Below are 23437 nucleotides of genomic sequence, written 5' to 3' on the forward strand. Positions count from 1 at the left end.
ACTTTGGACATGCCTGCCCTAAAGAATTCTGGTTTCAGTTACAGGTAGGTAGCCATGTTGGTCTGCCATAGTCGAAACAGCTACTGGAAGGATTTTTAAATTATTTTTTACTAAAGAATCCTGGTAAATGTTGTTTACACCTAACAGAGCTACAGTTCCCAGCACCCTTAACAACAGAGGGTGGGTGGGGTGGGGTGAGGAGTAGAAGGAAAGATGCTGTATCCAATCAAGCCCAGTGACTGGTATCAGCAAAATGGTTTGCTTGAGGCAGTCATTGTTATTGAAATAGGAACCATTCACAATGATAAACTTCTCCAAACAGAGTGAATGGGTAGTAAAATAGCATATGCAATTCAATGTAAATAAGTGTCAAGTGCTGCTTATCAGAGCAATTTTTTTTAATTTCACATATACATTCATAGAGTCTGATCTGGAGGTGGCTGACTAGGAATGCGATCTTGGGGTCCAGTGGATAGCTTGGTGAAGATGGTGACCCGGTGTGTGGCAGTTGTGAAAGGAGCTAGGTATCATTAGGAAAGGAACTGAAAATAAATATTCTGTTATCACAGTGTCATCATATACTGTAAATCTATGGTGCAACCACATTTGGAGAACTGTGTTATCATTCTGGTTGCCTCACTTCAAAAATGGTATCGTAGCGTTGGAAAAGGTTCAGAAAAGGGCTATGAAAATGATCAAAGGGGTGGAAGTAAGGAAAGCTTACATACAGCACCTGGGGATTCTTAGTTTAAAGAAAAGGCGAGTAAGATGATGACACAATAAAACTCTGCAAAATCATATGTAGAAAGTGGATAGAGAAGTTTTCTCCCTCTCTCATAATACTAAAACTTATGGGTATGCGGTTAAGCTGAATGCTGAATATTCAAGAAAGAGAATAGAAGCAGTGCCTAGTTGAACAGAATGTTGGACTGGATGGGCCACCAGCCTGATAGGATCTTATTCACTTCCAGGAAGAATGGAGGCATGTCAAAATATGCAATGTGTTGTTCACAGGGTATGCCTTCACAGGGCTATACATATCTACTCAGAAAAGTCCTATTCAGTTCAGAGGAACTTACTCTATGCAGATGAAGTGCTGCACTTGCTTGGGAGTAAATTCCATGGCACCCAAGGGGGCTTACTTGTGTGTAGACATGTATAGGATTGCACTGTCAAACCACAATCTCCCATACCTGTGAGCATGTCACGCTGAAGTCAATGGGAGATGCTGGCTGGAGGTGATAGGAGTTGTAGCTAAAACAAATGGAGAGCACCAGGTTGGCAAAGACTGCTCTAGGCGCATTTTTAAAGCAAACAGAAACAAGAAAGTTGATTTCCTTCCATGAGTAAAATGGGTATGTCTGTGGGAACTGGCGGATGCGGGAATAAATTATATTTCCAGGAAAAGGGGGAGGGAGGGCTTGTCCTCAGTATATTGTCGGTGGAACGTTTTAGGAACATTTTGTTTTTAAATCAGCTTTTACTTGGTGGTTCTTCTTTGTATTTTGCCTTAATTTAAAATAAAACGAAGGGCAACACTTTTTTGGGGGGAGGCTTTGGGGACTCCCGTTCACTTCATCTTCCGATGCACGATGGACGAAAGCTTTTGTCGTAATGAAATAGGTCCGCTTTTTCAAAGCCAACCATCCTGACTTCCTTTCGCGAGACCCTCGTGCCCCCGCCCCCTCCCCGGCCTAGGGGTGGGGTCCCTCGCTGCCCCTGGGAGGGTCATGTGAACGGCGGCGCCCTCCTCCCTCCCCGTATAAATCCCTCTGCCGCGTCTCTGCTTGGCGCCCCGGAGCCGCTTGCGCCCGCTCGCCTTTCCGTACCTGCGAGATGCTCCGAAGGCGGCGAGTCTTCTCGGTGGCGCCTCTCGGCAGCGGAGGTGGGTTCATCCTGCGCGGCCCCCGGGGACTGAGCGCTGCCGCCTCGCTTGGCCCGCGCAAAGGGCAAGGCGCCCCCCCCCCCCGCCTTCCTTGCTGATTCTCGGGCGGCCCCTTCTGGTCTCCCCCAATGGCTCTTGCGAGGGGAGCCAGGTTTATCGCAAGGCGTTTTCACACGTGGCGTTTAAAAGCGTAAATTGCCTTCGTAACGTTCACGCTGTCGTGTAGAAACTCAGGCAGTTCCTGAGTTATGTTAAAGAAAGCCTCTAGGCTCGCTTTCGATTGCTGTTTTGTATGACGCTGCTCGTGAATGCCTTTACCAGTGCAGTCTTAGGAATCCTTACTCAAAAGTAAGCCTCACCGAGCTCCGTGGGGTTTACCGCTGGTTAGTGTGCATAGGATTCCAGCGCAAGTGGACGTGCGAAGGACAACAAATGGCTGTTTAATTGCATGCTGACCTCAGGGTATTTCTTCTGAGACTGATTGAACATAAAGGTAGACACGCACAGGATGTATTTGTGCTTTTTTCTGATGAACGTGCCAGGGCTTTTAATAGTAATGTTGCCTGTCCTGCAGTTTTGATAAATAGTTTTGATAAATTTTAAATTGCTTGCCTATATTTCCTGCCAAAATTCGTTTTGCAGGATGTATCAGTGCCCAAAACAGAAAGGCATATTAAGAGATTGGGGGTGGCACTTAAATCGGGTGCGTTCTTCTTTCTGTGTCACATTTGTGATAGTCACAAGTTTGCATAACTCTGCAAGACAGGCTCAAAGATGTATTTAATGCCCTTGGTAAAGAAAGTTGTGTGTGCACACAAATGTAGGAGACCTTGAAAGAAGTTGGCCCTGGGCATCTGGTCCCTTGTCTTTCTTTCATTTAGGATCTGATTATCTTGTTTTTAAACACAGTGGCCTTGCAAAAAGTGTGTATTATTTTCTGGGAGGAAAAGTTAGGACAACATACAAGCTGGGGACCAGACTGAGAAGAAGAGCTTCATTCCAGTGCCTGAATGCTTCCCTCCAGGCGATGGGAAAAACTTTCTGTTGTTTGTTTAGCTTTTGTGGTTTAATTGGTAGAGTTTCTGTAGGGCTCTGGGCAGGGGAGATTTGGGTTCAAATTTCCACTCAGTCATAAAGCTAAGGGGGACAAAGTTTCTGTTTTTTCAGCCTAACCTCTTTTGCATGTTTATTAGAATAAAACAGGATAACCTCCAAGAACATCACCCTAAGTTGCTTCGAGGACATATGGGGTATCAATCTGATTAATACAATTTTAAATAAATAAAAATTGGTATTGGAGTAATTGGTATTGGAGTAATGTATTAGAGTTTGGAGTAATGCAATAGAGATCCCTTTTCTTAACTGCTTCCATGTTGGCTCCTAGACTTGAATATGCCAACACTGTAAAACTTAAGAAAAGTTGAGGTCCAATGCCCATCCATACAAGAGTATGTGCTGGATGATTTAGACTCCAATCCTGTGTTCACTTTCTTCAGAGTAATCACCATTGAATATAGTAGATCTTCTGAGTGTGCATAAGGCTGCTCATTTATTTGTTTACTGAGAAGTAAGTCTGAATGTGTACTAAATGCGGCAGATTTACTTTCTTGTCCAGTTTGCAGAACATTTCAGAACTGGTTTGTCTGTGCTCAACCATAAGCAGAGGTGGACCATTAGCTTTGCTCACTTTGTCATCAATGACAGATTTATAATCAGAAATTCAGCTGGTTAAGCAACAGTGAGATTTGTCGAGCATTTGAACTGTTGCTCTGTGAAAAGGACTTGGGTGTTTGCAGGTGTGTGTCCCAGTTTATTACGCAAGTGTGGAATATTGTGTCTTGCGCAACATTTGGAAACTTGACTTTGATACAAGTTTCTAGTCCTCATGGCTGTAGAGAAAAGTTTGTGATCAGTCATTGGCAAACGCTCAGATCAGAGACTTTCGTGATCCTTGGCCATTGTTGTGAGCAATGGTCTCAAGGTGATGTACAATGAAAACAACAAAACACAAAAACAGTAGTAGATATAGTTAAAACAAAGCAAAAACCATACAGAATAGACTGATGGCGAAGAGTCATTCATTCTGCTGGGATGGGAAAGCTCATTAGAACAAAATGTCTTCAGCTGAAAAGGCAGATAGTGTGGGCCTTCTATTTCTCTATCTGCTACCATTATTGGCTACCTAACTTAAGTGTCCCAGTTCTTTGCAGTCTGCAGATAAGAATTATTACATTCCAAGGAATGGAAAAATAGTTCATTAGACCTAGCAATGTTTCTGTGAGACAGAACCCTGCTGTAAAGCTGGACTAAGTCCTGGGCCTGCTATCCACATATATGCTCATCATGAACAATTATTTCCACCAAGTAGTTTAAGGTGGAATACATGGCTCTTCAATTTCATTCTCACCACAGCACAGTGAAGTATGGTGAGTAGCCTTTTGCCACCCAGTGCCTTCACGTCTGAGGTGGCTTTTGAGCCTGGGTTTCCTCAGTCCTAGTCTAACCACTATGCCACACTGACTTGTGTGAACTAGCCCATAATTGTGTCCCAACAGGGATGGAGAACTTGTGACTTCAGATGTAGCTGGGCTACAACTCCCATCATCATCTTATATTGAATCAGATCATACAATCATAAAGTTGGAAGGGCCCACGAGGGTCATCTAGCTCAGCCTCCTGTAATGCAGGAATTTTTTGCCCGGCATGTGGTTCAAACCCACAACCCTGAGATCAAGACTCTTCTGCTCTACTGGCTGAGCTATCTGTGGTGATGGGAGTGGGAGTCCACCAACTATCCTTGTTAATGCAAGGTTCTGCTTCCCAAGCACATTTTTAGAAACCTCACATTTCCCTGTAGCAAATTTCAAAACTCAGTGCACTTTTTCAAATTTCAAAACTCAGCAATCCCATTTCCCAAATATTGGAAGTAAGGCAGCATTCCCATGACTGGCTTTAATTTAAGCACAGCTAGAGGGGGTTGGGAAGCAGTATTGTTGAGCTTGCACTGCTTTCCAAACCAGCTCACTGGATGCAGACCCCAAGTCTTTTTAAGTTTAATGTAATTTCCTCTTGGATCAGTGTAGTTTGGTTTCATTACTCACAAGTTGCCAATACTGTTATTCAGAAAGCAGGTACTGGTATTACTAAATAGGTATAGCCGGAAGGAGAGAAGGTGAAGGTTTGGATCCATTCCACCTGGAGAGACTTCAGACCATGTAGAGATCAAACGGCTCATCTCTCATTTCTTCCAGTACCTGTTCCTCCTCCTCCTCCTCCTCTGCTTCTCTCCCCTCCCCACCTCGCCCTTCTACCTTAAGCATTTGGCTGTCTCAGGAGAGTGGAGGTCTCTGTAGCAGGACCAGTGGGGCTGACAGCTCTTGATGGAGCTGTGCTGGTTTTGCTGGTTGAAATGATTGTTTCAAATTGCAAGGTGATGGCAGATCCTCCGCAAACAGCTCTGCTGTTTCCCTGCAGGGCCCTCCTGGGGCTGTGCATTCTTGCACACTTCAGTGGAACTGCAAAGTCCAGCCAGGCTGATGAAAGACGGAGATGTGCTTGTGTTTATGTTCTCAGGAAAAGAGAGGGAGAAATAATGATGGATCTTCATTATTGGGCTCTGCTTGTCTGGGGGGGGGGGGAGAGAGATGGATAGGAGGAGGAGCCATTACATAGGATCCTGCCACTCCCTCCACCATGCAGTGTTGTTTATTTGTTTGTTTATATAGTGGCAGTGGAGGAGGAAGGGTTTAAATCCGGGTTTCCCAAAGGTGTGAGTTCATTGACCCCCCTGATGAGCTAGTACAGCCGCCCTTGACTCCAACCCAAATTGTTAGCAGGGTAAATATGACTATATAATCAACATTTATTCCTCAGTCACCCTTACTGGGATTCATAACCATTTAAAAAATATGGAATGCTGCTGGACTGTGGAATCATATTGTTAAATACAGAGCTTCCTCACTGGCAAGGGATGTGCGTTCTGTACATGCCCTGTGCACTTTATTTCTGTGGCTTGTAGTTCCTAATTATTTTTGTGTTTCTTGCAGTATACCTCATAAACTTATTTTCCACCCCACGCCCTTTAGGTCTTCATCCACCCCCTGCAAAATCCCACTGACCCCCATGGGGTCACTTTAGGAAACTGTGGTTTAAACAAATAATATATGGTTGTTTCAGTTAGTGAAGGAATTTGGCTCTATGGCAAGTCTTGGATGAACACAAATGGGCCCCTTGTTTCTCTTCTGTGTCCCCCACCTTCTGCCAGTACTTGGGAATTGTGTGGGTTGAGCCCCGGGCATTCGTTCTGCCTGTGGTCTTGCATCTGATGTGTCTGGGCAGTCCAGAGGAAGGTTGCTGCATGCAGAATTAGCTCTTGGTGCACATGGATTGGGAAGGAATACTTACCGTAACTGGCATTATTGTTGCAGAATGACTTAGTTTTCTCAGAAAAACAGATTGTTCCTGTTTTGCATTTTTGCATTCAAGTGCCTCAGAGTGACTTACACAGTAAAATAAAACAACAAACTCAGATGAAAGCAGCAACACACAAAAACTGAAATGTGCATCTGACAATATTTTAAAGGAGCAAGTCCTATTCTGTACTCTACCCTGGCCACTCCCCATTTAAAAGATGGGCATAACAAGGAACTACCTTTCCAATTGAAAACCCTAAGGCTGGGTAGAAAGAGGATGTTTTTGCCTGGCACCTAAAAACAGACAGTGATGGTGGTGTAGATGCACGAATGCTTGCTATAGAGATGTCACCGAGACTGAGGTCTTAACTTGCACATTTTAACACCCACGCCAGCTTCTAGGCAAAAGGGGAGAGGGCTCCTGAGCCCTGCCAAAATCCACCCCCACCCCCATTAACACACAGGTCATGGACCTGGCCAAAAAAGGTTCAACGTATTTATTCTGGAATCAGTTGCAGCCTTCAGAATTCTACGCCACATTGTCTTTTGGAGGATAGGGCTCTGTGGCCCCCATTTTAATTTTTTTTACTTATGCCATGTACTGTTAGCACTGTGATTCCGATAATTCTAATAACTCCAGAGCTTGGCTCAAACATCCTGTCCTCTAAAAACTCCTCTCCAGTGGACACAGTTGACAAAAGCAACACATTCTTTGAATAGGTTCTGGCTCATTATCTTACTCAATTGATTTCTATTTACAGAATGTGAGTTTGATGCAGAAATCTAAATTCCTGTGCCAGACTGCCACTGTGCCTCCACCCCCATCCAAAAAAAAGGGCTTATTTTGCCTCCCCTAACATATCTGATTCACCCTGCATGTTTGAGGCCACTTTGTTCCAATCGAGAGAGGCTTCTAGAGCCAAGGGAGTGATCCTGTGTTTCTAGACACTGGGCTCCTGATTTCGATTCTTTGTTGGAAACCAGTCAAACCAGGGTGGAGAGGGTGAAATGGCTGCTGAGTGATACTGATGACTCCGGGACTTCTAAGGAGGCTCTCTATATCCCGGCTGCTGCTAGGAAGATTAGGAAGGAAGAAGTGGATGGGCTAGTGGTCAATTGCAAAGGGGACTCTGAGATCTAATGTGCACATTTTATTTGAGAATTACCTTTTATTCTGTGTAATAAGAAATTTTGGTGGATTTGACCATGGTTTTACTGCATATGTAGCAACTGCTGTGTTTTTAGTTTGTTTTGTTTTTGATTTCCTTTCCTTTTCCTTCTTTGGATGTTGCCATGGTTTTTTGGCTAGTGCAATAAAAATCCAATAAATTAAATGTAGGATTCCTTGTTGGGAATGCCTAGGTTGTTATGCGGCTCATTTAGATAAGAACGGCACAGTACTAGTACTAGAAGTCATAATGACTTTGACTCAAGTGTCCCACCACTGGTCTGGGTGACTCCACAACCTGGAATGCAAGGAGAGGGAATGGAGGTGCAAAACTGAAGGCAGGCAGACCACCTGCAGTAGGTTTCTGGCTCCCAGTTTTTCAGCAACACAACAAAAAGACTGTCTTTTCTCTTCTAAATTAGGCCTCTGAAATTAAAGTATTGATTGGCAGAGGGAATCAGGAGTTATTTACCGTACTTTATTTTTCTCCCATCCTACAGTAGCCTAAAGCAGCAAACAGCAAAATGATAAAAAACAATGCAATATGAAATGAATTCTGGAAACTTCTGAAAGCAAACCAGATATCCCCACAACTCATATTTCATTCCATAAGCAGGGACTGCGACCAAGAAAGTAAGTAAAATGGCTGTGTTATGGGTCAGTGCTAAGTAGGGTGGATTTGATTTAAATCAAACTGATTTAAATCACTAGTCAGTAAGGCTCAGGGTGGATTTAAATTTTAAAAAATCCAATTTAAACAGAAAAACCCCCGATTTAAATAAAAAAATCCGATTTAAATAAAAAAATCAGATTTAAAGCAATTTTTTAATTTAAATCAGATTTTTTTATTTAAATCCACCCTGAGCCTTACTGACTGGTGATTTAAATTGTGATTTAAATCAGTTTGATTTAAATCAAATCCACCCTGGTGCTAGCTGAGCAGACCCCAGCAGCGGAATCACAACAGGACCTCTCTTTGGCCTGTCCCTTAGAACCCTGTTTACAACGTTGTGTGCTAGCACTAGCACCCTGGATGGGGCCCAGCAGTTCACTGGCATCCATTGCCATACTTCCAGGACTGCTAACACATGGTCCCACTGGACTGCCCCACCTCCAACCTGGCAGCTGCATTCTGCACTAACTGCAGCTTCAAGGCCATCTTCAAGGGTAGCCCTATGTAGAGTGCATTGCAGCAGTCCAGCCAGGAAGTCACTAGGATGGTTTACCAAGGCCAAGCTATCCTGGTCCAGGAACTGCTGTGGATCATACCCTTTTTGAGTATGTTTGCTTGGCTAGAATGTGTTGTGGAACTCTGATGATGCCTCTTCCTTGTCTGGATGGTGGATAGAGAAGGGTATGTGTAGAAACGAACCTCTTGTGCTATGGTAAAATTGACTTTCTTTATTCTGTCTGCTTTTGCCTCTGGTCCAGGCTGTCCACCATCACCATGTGGCCTCCCAGAAGGTTGCCTGGCCCTCAGGCTAAAAAAGATTCTCCCACTTTTTTTGCACAGTTGTTATCCCTCGGGTTTTCCTTTTTGTGCTGCATATATTTCATTCTATGCTATAAATGTTAAAAATGGAAAACTATATTTAAAAATGCAAGTTTTTTTAAAAAATGGAAATTGGGGGGGGGACAATCCTGACTTATAAAACCTAAACTTTATTTGACACTATAAGGATGTGAAATGCAGGTGTATCTTAGCAGTTACCACATATATGATACTGTTTGCTGTATCCGTGAAATATAAATTCTTTGGTATTTATTTAAGCCAAGTGTTAAGAGATACCTTCAGAGTTATCTTTGTGCTAGTCAGTAAACGGAGTCAAAAATAAAAACCATCAATGTTGTTATAAACAAAGGCTTAGGAATTGCCTTTTTTGGCTTAAATTGCATGCATAGATGGAGGAAACTCCTGCCTCTGAAGCTGCAGCTCAGAAGCAAGCATTCCAATGATGCAATTAACATAACTTGTCTAACTGCAATGCAATCACCTTGGTGAAGTTAAGCAGGTCTGGGTCTGGTCAGTGCCTAGAAGGGAGACTAGTAGTAGGGTGACTGAGGATTTTATTTTGGTCAGGGAGACCACTGTCTCCAGGAAAGGAGGAATAGAAATTAAACTAATCAGTTAATTCTGATTACAGGTAGGTAGCCATGTTGGTCTGCCATAGTCAAATCAAAATAAAAATAAAAAATTCCTTCCAATAGCACCTTAAAGAAGGATTTTTTTTATTTTTTATTTTGTTTCAGTTAATTCTGAAATAGAAAGGATTGTATTCAGTGGGGTTCCTACTCAGAGTAAATCCATTGACATTAATGGACATGTATAACATAGGTTCATTAATTGCAACTCTTGAGTAGAATTAGCATTGGATAAACTCAAAATACCTTACCAAGTGGTTTACACAGAAGAGGGAATTCTTGCAGGTGCAGCTTCCCCCACTTTCCTTGTCTTTTAACCTGGTACCACTGACATGCCAACTTTACCTGTTTGCCACATTACAACCTAAAGATCCTGTAATGCCTCCAATAATCTCAGGAGACGGATTGCACTTCCTTCTTTGCTGGCCTTCCTGCCCACCCTCCTCTCCCAACCTTCCTGTGAGATAAAAATTGGGAGTCCTGCTGGCCACACTAGAGTAGCTGGAGATGGGGGGGGGAAGGGGGAAGGATGAGGCACCTGTCACTCTGCATCTCTGCTCACTGCAGCATCAGCAGGGCTAAAGTAGGCATGGAAGGCCTTAGCATGGTTACAGGAGCATTTGTTTTTGAAACTTTTATCCTGCCCTACCTCCAGAGGAGCCCAGGGTGACAAACACTTCTTTAACAAAAAATAGAGATAAGAAAAAACATACTTAAAACATTTTAAAACAGTTAAAAACATAAAAAACCCCTAAGAACAGATGCAAATAAATCATATGTCTGGTTAGGCTTGCTGAAACAACAGTTTTCAGCAGATGTCTAAAAGGATTCAGTGATGGTACCTGCCTGATGAAGTGCAGGTGTTCCCGCACTAAAGGAACAACTTACAAGCGCAGAATGGATGTTTTGTGGCTCTTATAGAAGTGCCAGTTCTGCAGATCATGCAGTGATTGAGTTGGCACATATGGGGTAAGCCCTGTTCCAATAAGAGCACCTTGAACTCAGTCTGGTAGCAAATGGGCAGCTAGTGCAGATCTTGGAGCGCAGGCACAAAGACTCTCACTTCTGTTTAGCTAATATGCTGCAGCATGTTACACTAACTGCAGTTTCTGGACCAAGCACAAGGGAAGCCTCACATACAGTAGAGCGCATTTCAGCCTTGTGGTTAACAGTGCCTGTTAAGTTGTTCCAGTCCAGGCAGAAATCTGCTAAAGGCACTCATCTCCATGAGGAGGAGGAGGATTACCGTAATTGAATCCGTTGTATCTCAGAGCAGTTCACTTGGGGCTCCAGTGACAGATGGATCCAGGTGCCACCCCAAAGCTGTGTACCTGCTGCTTCAGAGTGTGTCCGTCATCCCCATCCACTCAGGCAATGGACCAGTTTATTGGGAAAGAGAACCACTTGCCAGAATTCAAGCAAAACTTATTTCCCCCCATCCATCCCACCGCGGCATCCAGACACTGGTCTCTCCAATTCAGATCTTGAGAAGCACAGCTGAGTGTCACCAGCATGTTGTAAAAAGGAATAATCTGTGAACTGGGGTGCCTCCAGTTCAAATGTCTCCATTTACTAAGAGCTTGTTGGATAACCTTAGTTGAGCTGAGTTCTCTAGGTATCCTTGGTACAATCATTTTAGATATTGGCCTACCTTAGAGGGCTGTTTGAAAAGATTACTGAAACAATGTCTGCGAGTGGCTGTGAACACTCTCTGAAAGTGTTGTCTAACTGCTTAATATTTGTTTTATATAACATCCTTTAGCACACAGTGTGATGTTTGCAGAGGGTTTTTCTCTCCCTCTGAGCTCTCCCCACTCTCATGTGAAATTAGGCAGAGGCCATAGATCAGGGGTCGGTAAGGTTATACCTGCCTGGGTCGGTCAAGTCCCGCGGAGATCTCTCCATGGGCCAGATCATGTGTCTGTGATTTCCGGCGTCTGGGCATGCGCAGACGTGATTTTTGGCGCCATGGAAGCGAGTTGCTGTGCTGGTTTAGTGCAGCGCGCGGGAACTCACTGAGTGGGCGACTCTGTTTGGGGGCGGCTTGTGAGCCGGTTAAACTGCCCCCATGGGCCGCAGGTTGCCAACTCCTGCCATAGATTGCCCACCCCTTTTTCCACCAGATGTCAAAGAGAAAAACAACTACCAGACTTTTAGAAGACATCTGAAGGCAGCCCTGTTTAGGGAGGCTTTTAATGTTTAATAGATTATTGCATTTTAATGTTCTGTTGGAAGCCACCCAGAGTGGCTGGGGAAACCCAGCCAGATGGGCGGGGTATAAATAAATATTTATTATTATTACTACTACTACTACTACAGGCTAACAGCAAGAACACTGGTCCTTGTCCCAAGGATGATTGGCAGAAACCTTTATTTCTGTCATCAAATTAAGTAGAATGTGTGAAAGTTGCTGGGGCCACAAAGATTGCACAAGACCTCTCTTGTAGCCCCAGTTACATAATTTTTTGAACAGACCCATTGAGAGAATGAAGATAGGCGGGCAAGTCTTGGCAGTAGGGTGGCACACACCATTCATGGTCCATGTGCAATATTACTTTTGCAGAAGCTGTTGCCCCAAGATTTATTTCCTTAGCACCGTCTTCAGCTCCTCCTCTGCCACCCCTTGTCTGAAGCAAAAGCCAGCATGATTCAGGTGCATGAGGAATATTCTTGGAATGCATATGTTGCAAGCACACACAGCTTTGGGGGGAGGAGAGTGGCCAGGGCGGAGTTATCTGCTGGGACGGCACTATATTTACCTGGGCTTTCATGATCTGTGGAACAGGGTTGGCCTCTGTCTCAACAATGTCTGCTTCTCTTCTAAATCTCAGCTAGTGCCTGGAACCCCATAGAGAACTGCGTGGTGTTGACCTCAGTCAGCATGTTTCAGAGTCTACAGGAACCTCAACTCCATTGCCCCCTTGACTTGGAGCTGGATGGCAAGATAAACAGCCAGGTGGATCGATTGGATGAGGCTGGCTCCCTAACAGAACCTATTCCCCACCAGCTAGGCTTCTTGCCCATCAGCGGGAGGTTCCTCAAATCTGAGTCGGAGGATTCTGGTGTTGAAATGACCAGCAATGATCACTCTCCCTCCAGCCCGGAGGGCTCAGAGAAAAGCTTCTCTTTGGACTGTCTTGATGGCTTCCAGCCTTCGATGGAAGACTCTCCACCACTTTCTGCAGCTCCCTGCCAAGGCTGCCCCAAAGGTGAAGAGCAGGAGGACCTGGGTCCCATCCAGGATCGTGTCTACTGCCGGAATCTCTCTGTCAGCAAGAAGTTGGCCCAGGTGGTCCAGCGGTCTCAGAAGCACCATCTGCCTCGCCGATCCCCTGGGCGGCTGGGTCAGAGGCCCCATAGCCCAGTGGACTTGGAGGGCCTGAATTCCTATCATTTGCACCGGGCAGCGAGCATTGACAAGAATGTGGATGCTGCTGCAGGGGAATTGATTCCTATGCTGTCTGGCAACAGCACGCCAGAGGAATGGAGCCCACAAGGACAGGTAAGTGGGGAGAAAGGTGCGCTATTCTGCTGTTTGAAGCCAAGCCAAGCACAGGTCCTCTTCCCCAGGATCCTTTGCAGCAGGTTTTTCAGTTTTAAGCATGGTTTGGCCAAATGCTGCTCTTTCTTTCCTAGGTTCCTTTGCAGTTGGCTCCCCAAGATCTTTTGCAGTGGGTTTTTATTTCTGCCAGGCTAGTCTCCTGTTTGGAGAAGGAATGGATTGGCCGTGTGCTGGAAAACAGGTCTATAGATGGCTGGAAAGTTGGCTTTTGTGACTGGCTGGCAGAGTATTAGGGACCCAGGACTGTGTGGAAGTTTGCATACTCTCCTGCTGTATCCCAGTCTCTCCTCCCACTAGCTAGGTGCGGCAGTTTCGTATGGGAAATGCTCTCCATTCCACCTGATGACGATACCTTGCCTAATTGCCTCTTGCTGGAATGTGGCAAGGTCCTAATAACATAACATAACGCACACATGCTCTTTCCTGACCCGGTTTTTAGGAGGAAGGTGCTGGGACACTTGAGAACTTACTTGGTGTTCCAGTCTTGAGTCACCTGAGTTTGAGATAGAAGTTACTGAATTAGTCCGTAGACCATATCAAAAGAGAACAAAGCAAAAATAAATATAAACTGCACGTAAGAATATGCAAAGCAGTGGTTTGTGTATCTCTGTGGTTGTTGTTCCCTAATATCAGAATAAAGCTGGCATTCCAGAAACCAATCCTGTAGCATTGCTGCCTCACATAAGCCAACTTGGACTCTTCCCTAGTTCAACTATTGAATCCATCTCTTCAAAAACAGTCAGGCACAAGCTTTTTTTGTATTGTGGGAAATGACAGCTATTTTTCATATTTGACACTGGGGTTTTGCTCTTGCTAAGCAGTGTAGAATACTTTGGAAGTCAGTTTGTGCTCCTACATCTGATGCCCTTTGCTTAGAGATGTTTCTAGTTATATTCCCAAGTGAGTTGAGTGTCTGCACTGAAATCCATCCTGGTGTAATAAATGTGAAATTTTGATACCACAAACTGTTCAGGGCTAGCACCATCTGTTTCCTTGAGGCAGATCTTTGAAATCCTATATTTGTTTCCCCTCCTCCGCTCATAACTTAGGTGACAGGTCCAGGACTGATGAAAATAAGTATTTCTTCATACAGTGCATAGTTAAACTATGGAACTCACTCCCACAGGATGCAACTTGGATGGATTCAAAAGAGGATGAGACCCATTAATGGAGGATATGGATATCAGTGACTCCTGAGAGCAATGTTCTGCTTCTGCTCTTGGAGGCAGTATTCCCCTGAATATCAGATGCTGGGAATCACAAGCAGCGGGCGTGGCTGTTAGCCCAGGTCCTGCTTGCAGGCTTCCCATAGGCACCTGTTCAGCCACTGCGAGATGGGCTTTTGGCATGATGCTGCAGGGCTGTCCATTGGACTGTTTCAGGAGCTGGTTGCCCCCTCCTCCACTTTAGACTGCTTCTCTCTGGGGCTCTGTTTGCTGTCTACTGTATACAGCATGTGCAAGTGAGCTCATATCCCTGATGGCCCATGATGGCTCCTTCCTTAGGTGCACGAGACTTTGCTGACCATGCCTGGACAGGGCTTACGGTACTTGGAGCACATTTGCCAGATGCTGGAGAAGATCGCCCACCTGCAGCAAGCCAACCTCCGACTTCAGCATCAGCAGCAGATTATGGAGTGCCGGGTGCGGGTCCAGGAAGCTGAGAATGTGAGAGAAAGGGTGGTGCTGAGTGCTGCCATCCTAAGCATGTTTATTAGAGGGCTATTGAAACAAGTTCATGTTGATTTTGAGTAAATTTGTTGTAGGAAGGAGAAGGCAGTACAGACATTGGGGCAGGAAGTGGTGGTGGGCAGAGATGAGCTCCTTTCTATTTTTTAATATATAATTTTTAATAATTTTTGCACATATTTTCCAACATAACTCACAAACAATATAGCAAATCTTTGGCTATTATCGCCTGAGACTTCCTTCAACCCCTTCTAATGGTTTTCTAAATTCCTTTCTCATTCTGCATTTTATTACTATACTTATTGTTATACCGGTAATTCAAATCTTTCATCCATATCTTAGTCCTCTTCACAATAATTTATAAAATCCTCCCCACAAAACTTCCTGTAACCTTACTACTGATGTTAAATAATTACAGTTGTCTTTCAAATATAACATAAATTTCTTCCAGTCCTTCAGGAAAATCTGGTCCTGCTGGTTTCGAATTTTCCCTGTTAATCTCTCCAGTTCGGCATAGTCCATTAATTTCGTTTACCAAAGAGATGAGCTCATTTCATGTGTTGGACTTGACTCGTCAGTGGGTCAGCAGCAGTATGTGGGGCAGACATATTTTAGTGCTTTATTTTTCTGTGGAAAATTTTTGTTTCATACATTCATGAGCAAGAATGAACAGGAGCCAATTGCAAATACAGTATTAGGCAAGTTTGGTAGTGGATTACTACTACTTCTTATTTTTTACCAAATACAAGCAAATAAAAATTTGATCTTTTTCTATTATCTCACAACATTTTCTGATGCTTAACTGAAAATTTTCCAATGCAAATTACCTTATGCATATTGAAAACCAACATCACCAATTAGCATTATTCACAAACACACTCTGTGAACTGGAAGGGCTCATTTTATTTAATTACTTCCTTTTAAATCACATACAAGAAGCAGAGAGCAACATTCACGATTCCCCCCCCTCCAATGACCCTGTGAGGTAGGCCGAGAGAGGCAGGCCCAAGGGCACTTGGCAAGCTTTGTGTCTATAGGGGATTTGTTCTCACAGGTCATAGCTATGCACTCTTAACCAGCCTGGCTCTTTTGCAATTGGATCCATAGTCCTGGGATCATTAATCTCCACATTCTTTAATCTTCGCCCCATTTCAACTGTTGAACCTGAAATGTGTCCAGCAGACCTGTGTTTCTAGAATGGTTTTTCTTCAACTCTGATACCATTTTGTCTGACAGGAAGGCTTTTCTGAAGATGTGCCAGATGGCCCTGGGCTGATGACACTTGAAATGCAGGCTGAGGATCCAGCAGCCATGGAAAAGTTGGCGGAAGAGGAGCATCTCAAATCGGCTGACTGCTGGCACCCCCACCACTTCCGGGCTCGCTCTGCCTCGGACACGCGTGTGCTACGGAGCCCAGCCCATAACCTGGGTGAGCTGTTGACTCTTGGTTTAAAGCCAAGCCAAGCCATTGGCCCTGATCCCAAGTACCAGAGTATCTTAGCCAGAGCATGCAAACGTTTCCAGTACTGAGGCAACATACTCATCTACTGGGATCACATGACAAATAGGATTCTTATCTTTACACCCTTTTCCCCTTTAGAAACGTTAACAAAACTTTCTGGATCCAGGTTCAGTCGTTTTCTAAGAATATTGTTGATAGCTTTTAAAATAAGTTATGAAAAAGTCAGGGCTTTAACATGAGACTACCAACATTGGTAGTCACTTTTCTCTCTCTCTCTTGTGGGTTAACTAATTCTTATTAATCTGAGGTAATTTACAGCTGGAGTTTGATAACACTGAACTATCATTTTGAAACTAGTTTGTTTGAAACTATTTGTTTGAAAAAGGTTGAAAGTTATGATGTGGAGCAGAAACTTCTCAGAAAATTCCAAGAAATTTTCTGTTGCTACCTTTTTGTGTATGTGAAGTTGTTTCTGTTCCTAAAAATGCATTGCTTCTTAAAATTCATCAATGTAGCAAAGGGATATAATACCAGTTGAGCTGCGTAGCTTCAAAGTTGCAGTTAACTCAATCAGATCATTAGAATAAGTATAAACAGATTTTCAGATCCTTCAGGTTTTTTTATTGGAAATTTTAACACACACAAGAAAAGTGATCTGTCACACTGAACAACATTTAGAACTGTGATAAAAAACAAAAATGTGTGGAGCTATTTAGGTGTTACATTTGGAACATGCTCTTGGGGGATGCCTATCTAAGAAAATATAATGAATTTAGACATGGAGGCAAATTGGCAACAAGCTGAAAAGACAGAAGGAAACAAGATTCCACCTGATTAATTCCGTTCTCAAATGAGACTGAGCCTTGATTCAGGCAGTCCTTTTAGCACACTGGGTTCATGAAGAGAGCAGAGCCCACAGTTAAATTATGGTTCCAGTGTGATGTAGTGGTTAGAGCAGGGGTAGTCAACCTTTTTATACCTACTGCCCACTAATGCATCTTTCTTTATGGTAAAATTTCCTTACCGCCCACCAGTGCTCGATGGAAGGAGGATTTAGCCTGTGCTGTAGAACCCCCTACTGCCCACCTAGAATCCTGAAATGCCCACTAGTGGGCGGCAGGGACCAGGGTGACAACCCCTGGGTTAGAGGGCCGGACCACTGGCTGGATGTACCTCACTGGATGACCATAGGCTACTCCTAGTCTCTCACCCTAACCTCCCTCACAGGGCCGTTGTGAGGCTAAAACGGGAAGGAAGAGAACCATATGACACCTTGAGCTCCTTGGAGGAAACGTAGGGATATAAATGTAATAAATAAATTAAAAACAGGATGCTGGACTAGATGGGTCTTTGGTCAGGTCCAGCAGGGCTGTTCTTGTGTTCTTAGGATATGATTGTGTTGGGCTAACATACACTTCTGCTGCCATAGGGAACAAGGCTGGTTGCCCTCAGAAGGCCACAGCCCACTCTGCCAGCTCTCCCAGTTTGCTGGATCAGCTAGATGGGGGCTCACACACCTTGCCACCAGGCATGAAGCTCAAGGTAGGTCTGCCATGTGGGGTGAGGTGTTCCATGGGGGGGGGGGAATCTGGAGAGGTGTGACTGATGGCACAAAGAGGAAGTGTGGTATAGTGTCTAGACTCTAGAGCATGGGTAGCCAAGGTGGTGCCCTCCAGATGTTGGTGGTCTCTGTGACTCCATCAGCCCCAGGGTCAGGGTCAGGGGTTAGGGGTAGGATGGGTGATGTAGTCCAGCAACATCCAGAAGGCATTGTGTTGGCTGTCTCTGGGTTAGTGCTGAATTTCCACGAGGGAGACCTCACTTTGAATCCTCACTCAGCCATGAAATTCACTGGGCGAGCTTGATCCACTTGCATTTATGTGTGATTGGCTTAATCTACCTCACAGGATTGAGACCTAAATTTAAAAATTTAGGGGGGGGGGAGAGAGAGAGAACCGTGCCTGCCACCTTGAGCTCCTCTGAGACATGATAGAAATGTCGGAGATAATATAAGCAAGGCTGCATCATTTTACTTAAAAGCTTTGTTGTATAGTACTTTTGTGTACTATGGTAGAATTTTTTCTGTATGAAAAAATTACAATCATATTCTATGGTAAAAGGGCTGTGGCAAAGTACTGTTACATCGCAACTAGAATCAGACGAGTAGTGATGTCAACAATAGACTTCGAATTTTAACCTCGATGGAACGATAATAGTTAGCAGAGACCAATGAATTTAATTTTTAAACACTAAAAGGCTGAAATTTGGCTTGGGTGTGGGCGTCGGTTTTATGAATTGGCCCGCATTCCTGTTTTTGTTTGTGGCATAACACAACCTACACCAATATGTGGTTTTATAAATTGCTTTCTGGTCCTTGACCGTAATAAAGATTTTACTACTCTATGGTAACTTTATCTATGAGAAGGTGGGGAACACTAGTCCATATTCCATGGTTCCATTCTTTAAAAAATCAGTAAGTTTACCATGAGGGTTGCCACCACCTTCCTTTGAAAAATGGATGATGAGCAGAAATGGAACACGTGCCCCCCCCCAGCAGAACTTCCCAATGCTGTGGAAAGCGGTTTCTGTTCTTGCCCTTCCATGCATCCTTCAGAGGAAGAGGAGCCCCCGTAAGCCTTACACACCAGCCAGTTCATGGTGGTCTTCAGGAAAAGTCTTCCTGACTGTCCCACCTCACATTCATTTAGTTTATGTGTAAACTAAGGCTAGTGGTGCCAGTAATTTGGAATGCCGTTCCTTTCAAAATCAGATGTCTGATTTCAGCTACACATCTGATATTTCATTGCCTTCTTAAAAAAAGCCATTTTGCCAAGCATTTTTAGAAAATCAGTTTGATTCAGTGTTGGTCATTTGTTTTTGTTTATTAAATGTTGTATTATTTTGATGGTTTTTATTGTACACTGCCATACTATATTGTTTTTATAAGTTGGAAGTTTAAAATGGAGCTAAATTTTGCTGGGGAGCAGGGGGAAGGTGGTTGGAAGGGCAACAATTCCCCTCAACTTATGCATTGTAAACATGGCAAGATTTACCCTGAGTTTGGTCAAGTTAAGTACAATAGGGTGACATAAAAGATTTTAATGCAAGTTAGTTTGCCTTTAAGTGACACCTACCTTGTGTTCTCTGAAGTCTGTCCTCATTATGCTGCCAGAAGACACCTGGTTGCAGATGTGGGCTCATGGCCTCTGAAGAGCAGTTGCTAAGCAACAGCATTGGAGGGTCCTGGGCTTCCCAAGAGGCATCTGATCGGCCACTGTGGGAAACAGGACTAGATGGAACTTTGGTCTCATCCTGCAGCCAGACTCTTCTTACGTTTTTACATAAATAGGGTTTAGGACCTGATGATTATTCGCTCCCTCTTAAAGGAGCCCAAGACAAGCTACAAGAACCTCCAAAAACTTGTCCTCAAAGCTTACAAGCTTTCCATGAACAGTATCTTTCAGAAATCAAATTCCTGGGTTGTTTCAAATAGGGATGTTTTAAATTCCCCCATAATGTTAACAATGAGGGAAGGCACACTTGAGGGAGAGAGTGAGAGGTGGTGTTCCACCACCAAGAAGGCACTGTCACATGGCTCAGCACCAACTGGGTAGCACTCGGGTCACCCACAGGGGATCTATAATCCCATTGACAGTAGACACAAGAATAACACATACTTCCCTTCAGTAAAATGGCAAAGAAGGGATCAAAGATTCCTGGCTGTTGGTTTCATTTCTGCAATGTTTTGATTATGGTTGGTATAAATGTCATGCACCTGGGATAGACCCAGTCTCTCCACATTGTGTTCTTTTTCTCTCAGGACCACTCTCACTGGGGCAAAGTCAAAGGGCTGATCAGCAGGATTACGAGGAAATCTGTGCGGGCCAATGAACCAATCCCATCTGGTGAGCCTGCCCCCAGCAGCAGTCAGTGTAGGTAAGATGATTAAAAAAATTATATGCCACCCATCTGACTGGGTTGCTGTGGCTGTTTATGGCGTGAAAGCTGCTATAAACTAGAGCTGTGAAGGCCTGGAAAAAAACGGGGGGAAACGTCCCGTCCCCCCCGTTTATTTCCTGAAGCCTTTTTTGTTTTTTCCCGAAAAAAAATTTTTTTGTTCCACATAAACTAGTAAACAGTTCAGGAGATTGTTGCTCCATTTGTTACAAATAAATATTATTTTAAAAGTAAATTCTGTTTGTAATAATTGTTTGGATACACTATATTTTTAATATGCTAGTTGTGATAATTTTATGCCCATTAAAATTGTCCATAGTTATATTTTATGTTTCTAAAGTAACAGAATGATTTTCAAACTGAAAAGAAAAAAGAAGTGGTAATGTAGCAATTTTTTTTCAATTTTTCCAAAAATTTTTGTTTCCCCCCGAAAAAATCCGGTTTTTTTTCCAAGCTTCAAAATTTCTGAAAACTTTACATCTCTACTATAAACAGATTTGCCTGGCACACATCTGACCAGGCTTTTAACAGAGTTGAAATACAGTCCGCAGTGAAGCGTGAGGAAATCAGCCCCTTGCAGAAACTCACAAAGATATTGTTCTGAAAAAAATGACCAAATACCCCCAACAGTTGCCCCAGCCACTCTGGGCTCCCAAGAAAAAATAGTAAAAACACAACATCACACACTTTGCTACTTTTGGGGTGTGCCACTGGGGACTCCCCAGTCAGACTTGGTGTAGTGGCATTGGGCATGAGTCCAATCTTCCAGTAGATCTTACATATTACATTGAGAAAATGTGTTTGTTAAGAGTGGAGCTCAGATTTCCAGCTTCCTCATGCGTAGGGAAAGAAACTTTACTAATGCCAGGCAATTCGGATACTGTAGCAACCTGTGTTGCAAGCAACCTATTGAGTGGGTGCCTCCCACTTGGAGTCTCCTATCTGATCTCCCCAATCCCTTTTTATTTTCCTTACAGAACATATACCATATTGGACAAAGAAGAATCCCAGCCCAGGTGGCGTTTCCTGCCCACTCTGGGGGCAAAAAAGCACAGATCGAAACACCTTTCCATGCAGTGAGCCACAGGTTCTCTTGGAGGCGTGACAGGTCTGGGGGCCCCAAGTCAGCGCTGTCATGCACACAGACTGTTCTTCCCTTCCTTGTGAGCTTATCGGGAGCCGAAATGCTCCACCCGCTTTGTGAGGGTGGTAAGATTCGAATCCCCCTCCAGTGGAAGAGAGAAGAGACTTTCAGATAAAGAAGAGATACAAAAGCCCCACCTAGCAAAATGATTCTATGAAACCTTTCCAACCAAGTGGAAACATAACAGCTCCCTGCAAGCCACAGTCTGCAAACTGGAAGCCAGCCTTGTGACCAAATGCTTCCTCTTGCAATTTACCCCTTCTGTCCTGTTTTATTGTTTTCACATTACATATGCACCAGTGCAGTAATGTAAACTATGCATCAGTGTGGGCTTTGTAACCCATGGTTAGGAGGGGACCTGGTATAAATTAACCATGATTTGTATCAGCACATATATTTCATCATGTTGGGTCTCAATTGACAAACCAGAGTCTACAGAGCCAGTTTTACATTGGCACATAGCCTCATTTTCTTTAGCCTTTCTGTTTTTATACACTGTCTTCGGGACAGATCTCCCTGAGGCTGGCCCTCTGGAGAAAACAGGTTTTAGGTCTGTCTCATACACACCACCAAACATCACCATATTTTGTGTTAGAAAGATCCTTTGCCGTCATTGCCTAAGACTTTAGGCTGTCGTCTCGTTGATTAGGAGCGTGGGCATAAAATCTCATGTGTGTGGTTACTAGGTGAGGACGATGGCTCAGAGGGGAGGATAGACCTCTCTTCTCCCAGTCTTTGGGCACCTCATCTCCACTAGGAAATCCCTGCATGGCAGAATGTGAAATAACTTATTGGCCCTGCCTTTAATTATGATTTTCCTTATTAAACAAATGACTGACACTCCACATCTTTTTGTATATGCTCACATACAGCTATATGACTTCACATATGGAGTGAGCCCTGTATATATTTATACGGCCTAATGGTCACACATGTATGTGTATCTGGATGGAAATTGATATATTCACAAGTTATATAAAAGTGAGGAAAATAAAACTATTTGCAGACTTTTTTACATTCTGCCTTTGAAATTATGTTGGAAGAAAGTTATCTGAAAGTTCAATAGAATGCAATGGAGTGTGCCACTTCAGCCTGGGGTGGGGGATATTGCATATCTGAAAGGACCTCCAGGAGGTGTGTATGGAGGAATTCCCTACATGCATAGCATGTTGTGAGAACATAAGGAGAGCCTTGCTAGATGAGACTTGGGGTCCATCTAGCTCACCATCCTCTGTTGCACAGGGCCAAAGAGATACTTCCATGAATCCCACCAAGCAGGGCTTGAAGACTCCTGCCTGGAAAACCTGGCCTGGAGAGCTGCTGCCAGTGAGTGCAGATGATACTGAGCTAGATGGACCAATGGCCTGACCTTGTACAGTGGAACCTCATGTTACATACTGTCCTCCTTATGAATGCTTCGGGTAACAAGCTCCGCTAACCTGGAAGTAGATGCCCCTTGTTGTGAACTTTGCCCCGGGATGGGAGTGGAAGTCGCACACCGGTGAAGCAGGAGGCCCCATTAGCGAAAGCACGTCTCATGTCAAGAACAGTTTCAGGTTACAAATGGACCTCCGGAATGGATTAAGTTCGTAACCGGAGGTACTACTGTATACGGCAATTTCCTGAGTGTATTGTGGGATCAAAATACAACCTAGCAGAATTTTAGGAGAAACCAGAGAAGCTGCACTTAATTCTGTTCTCTTCTACCTTATTATTTATTTAATTTATTAGTTGCTGAATGCCTTGAACAGGATTCAGTGAGGACTTTTACTTTTGAAGTTCTTTGTGATTTGTTGGTAGCAAACAAGCGCCCCCCCCTCAATTTGGGGTTTCACTAGAGAAGGATCTTCGCACTTAACTGTTTTCTTTTCTTCCTTTTCCCTCCCCCACTGCTTTCAACATGGCTTATTGGATTTGCCCTCCTGTGCACAGCTTGGAGAGGAAGAACAGAGAGTTAGATTTGGCCTGATAGATCAAAGACTTTTTCCCAAACAAAAGAAAAGCACTGGACATCTGG

General features: G+C 43.9%; 1 protein-coding gene across 2 annotated transcripts; it reads left to right on the forward strand.

Annotated features, from left to right (window-relative positions):
- The first annotated feature begins 1800 nt into the window (after positions 1-1800).
- Positions 1801-21442, forward strand: C15H8orf58 (chromosome 15 C8orf58 homolog). 2 transcript variants are annotated; one of them, XM_033172034.1, is made up of 7 exons: positions 1801-1885; positions 12439-13109; positions 14675-14836; positions 16094-16286; positions 17749-17861; positions 20140-20255; positions 21254-21442. In XM_033172034.1, the coding sequence occupies exons 1-7, from the start codon at positions 1837-1839 to the stop codon at positions 21354-21356; spliced, it is 1407 nt and encodes a 468-aa protein (XP_033027925.1). In that variant the 5' UTR covers positions 1801-1836; the 3' UTR covers positions 21357-21442. The 2 variants fall into 2 exon arrangements, with proteins under 2 accessions (XP_033027925.1, XP_033027926.1); XM_033172035.1 differs by having other exon boundaries at positions 20140-20251; positions 21254-21342.
- The last annotated feature ends 1995 nt before the right edge of the window (positions 21443-23437 follow it).

Source organism: Lacerta agilis, chromosome 15, assembly GCF_009819535.1.
Source record: "Lacerta agilis isolate rLacAgi1 chromosome 15, rLacAgi1.pri, whole genome shotgun sequence".
In the NCBI taxonomy this organism is placed as follows: Eukaryota; Metazoa; Chordata; class Lepidosauria; order Squamata; family Lacertidae; genus Lacerta; species Lacerta agilis.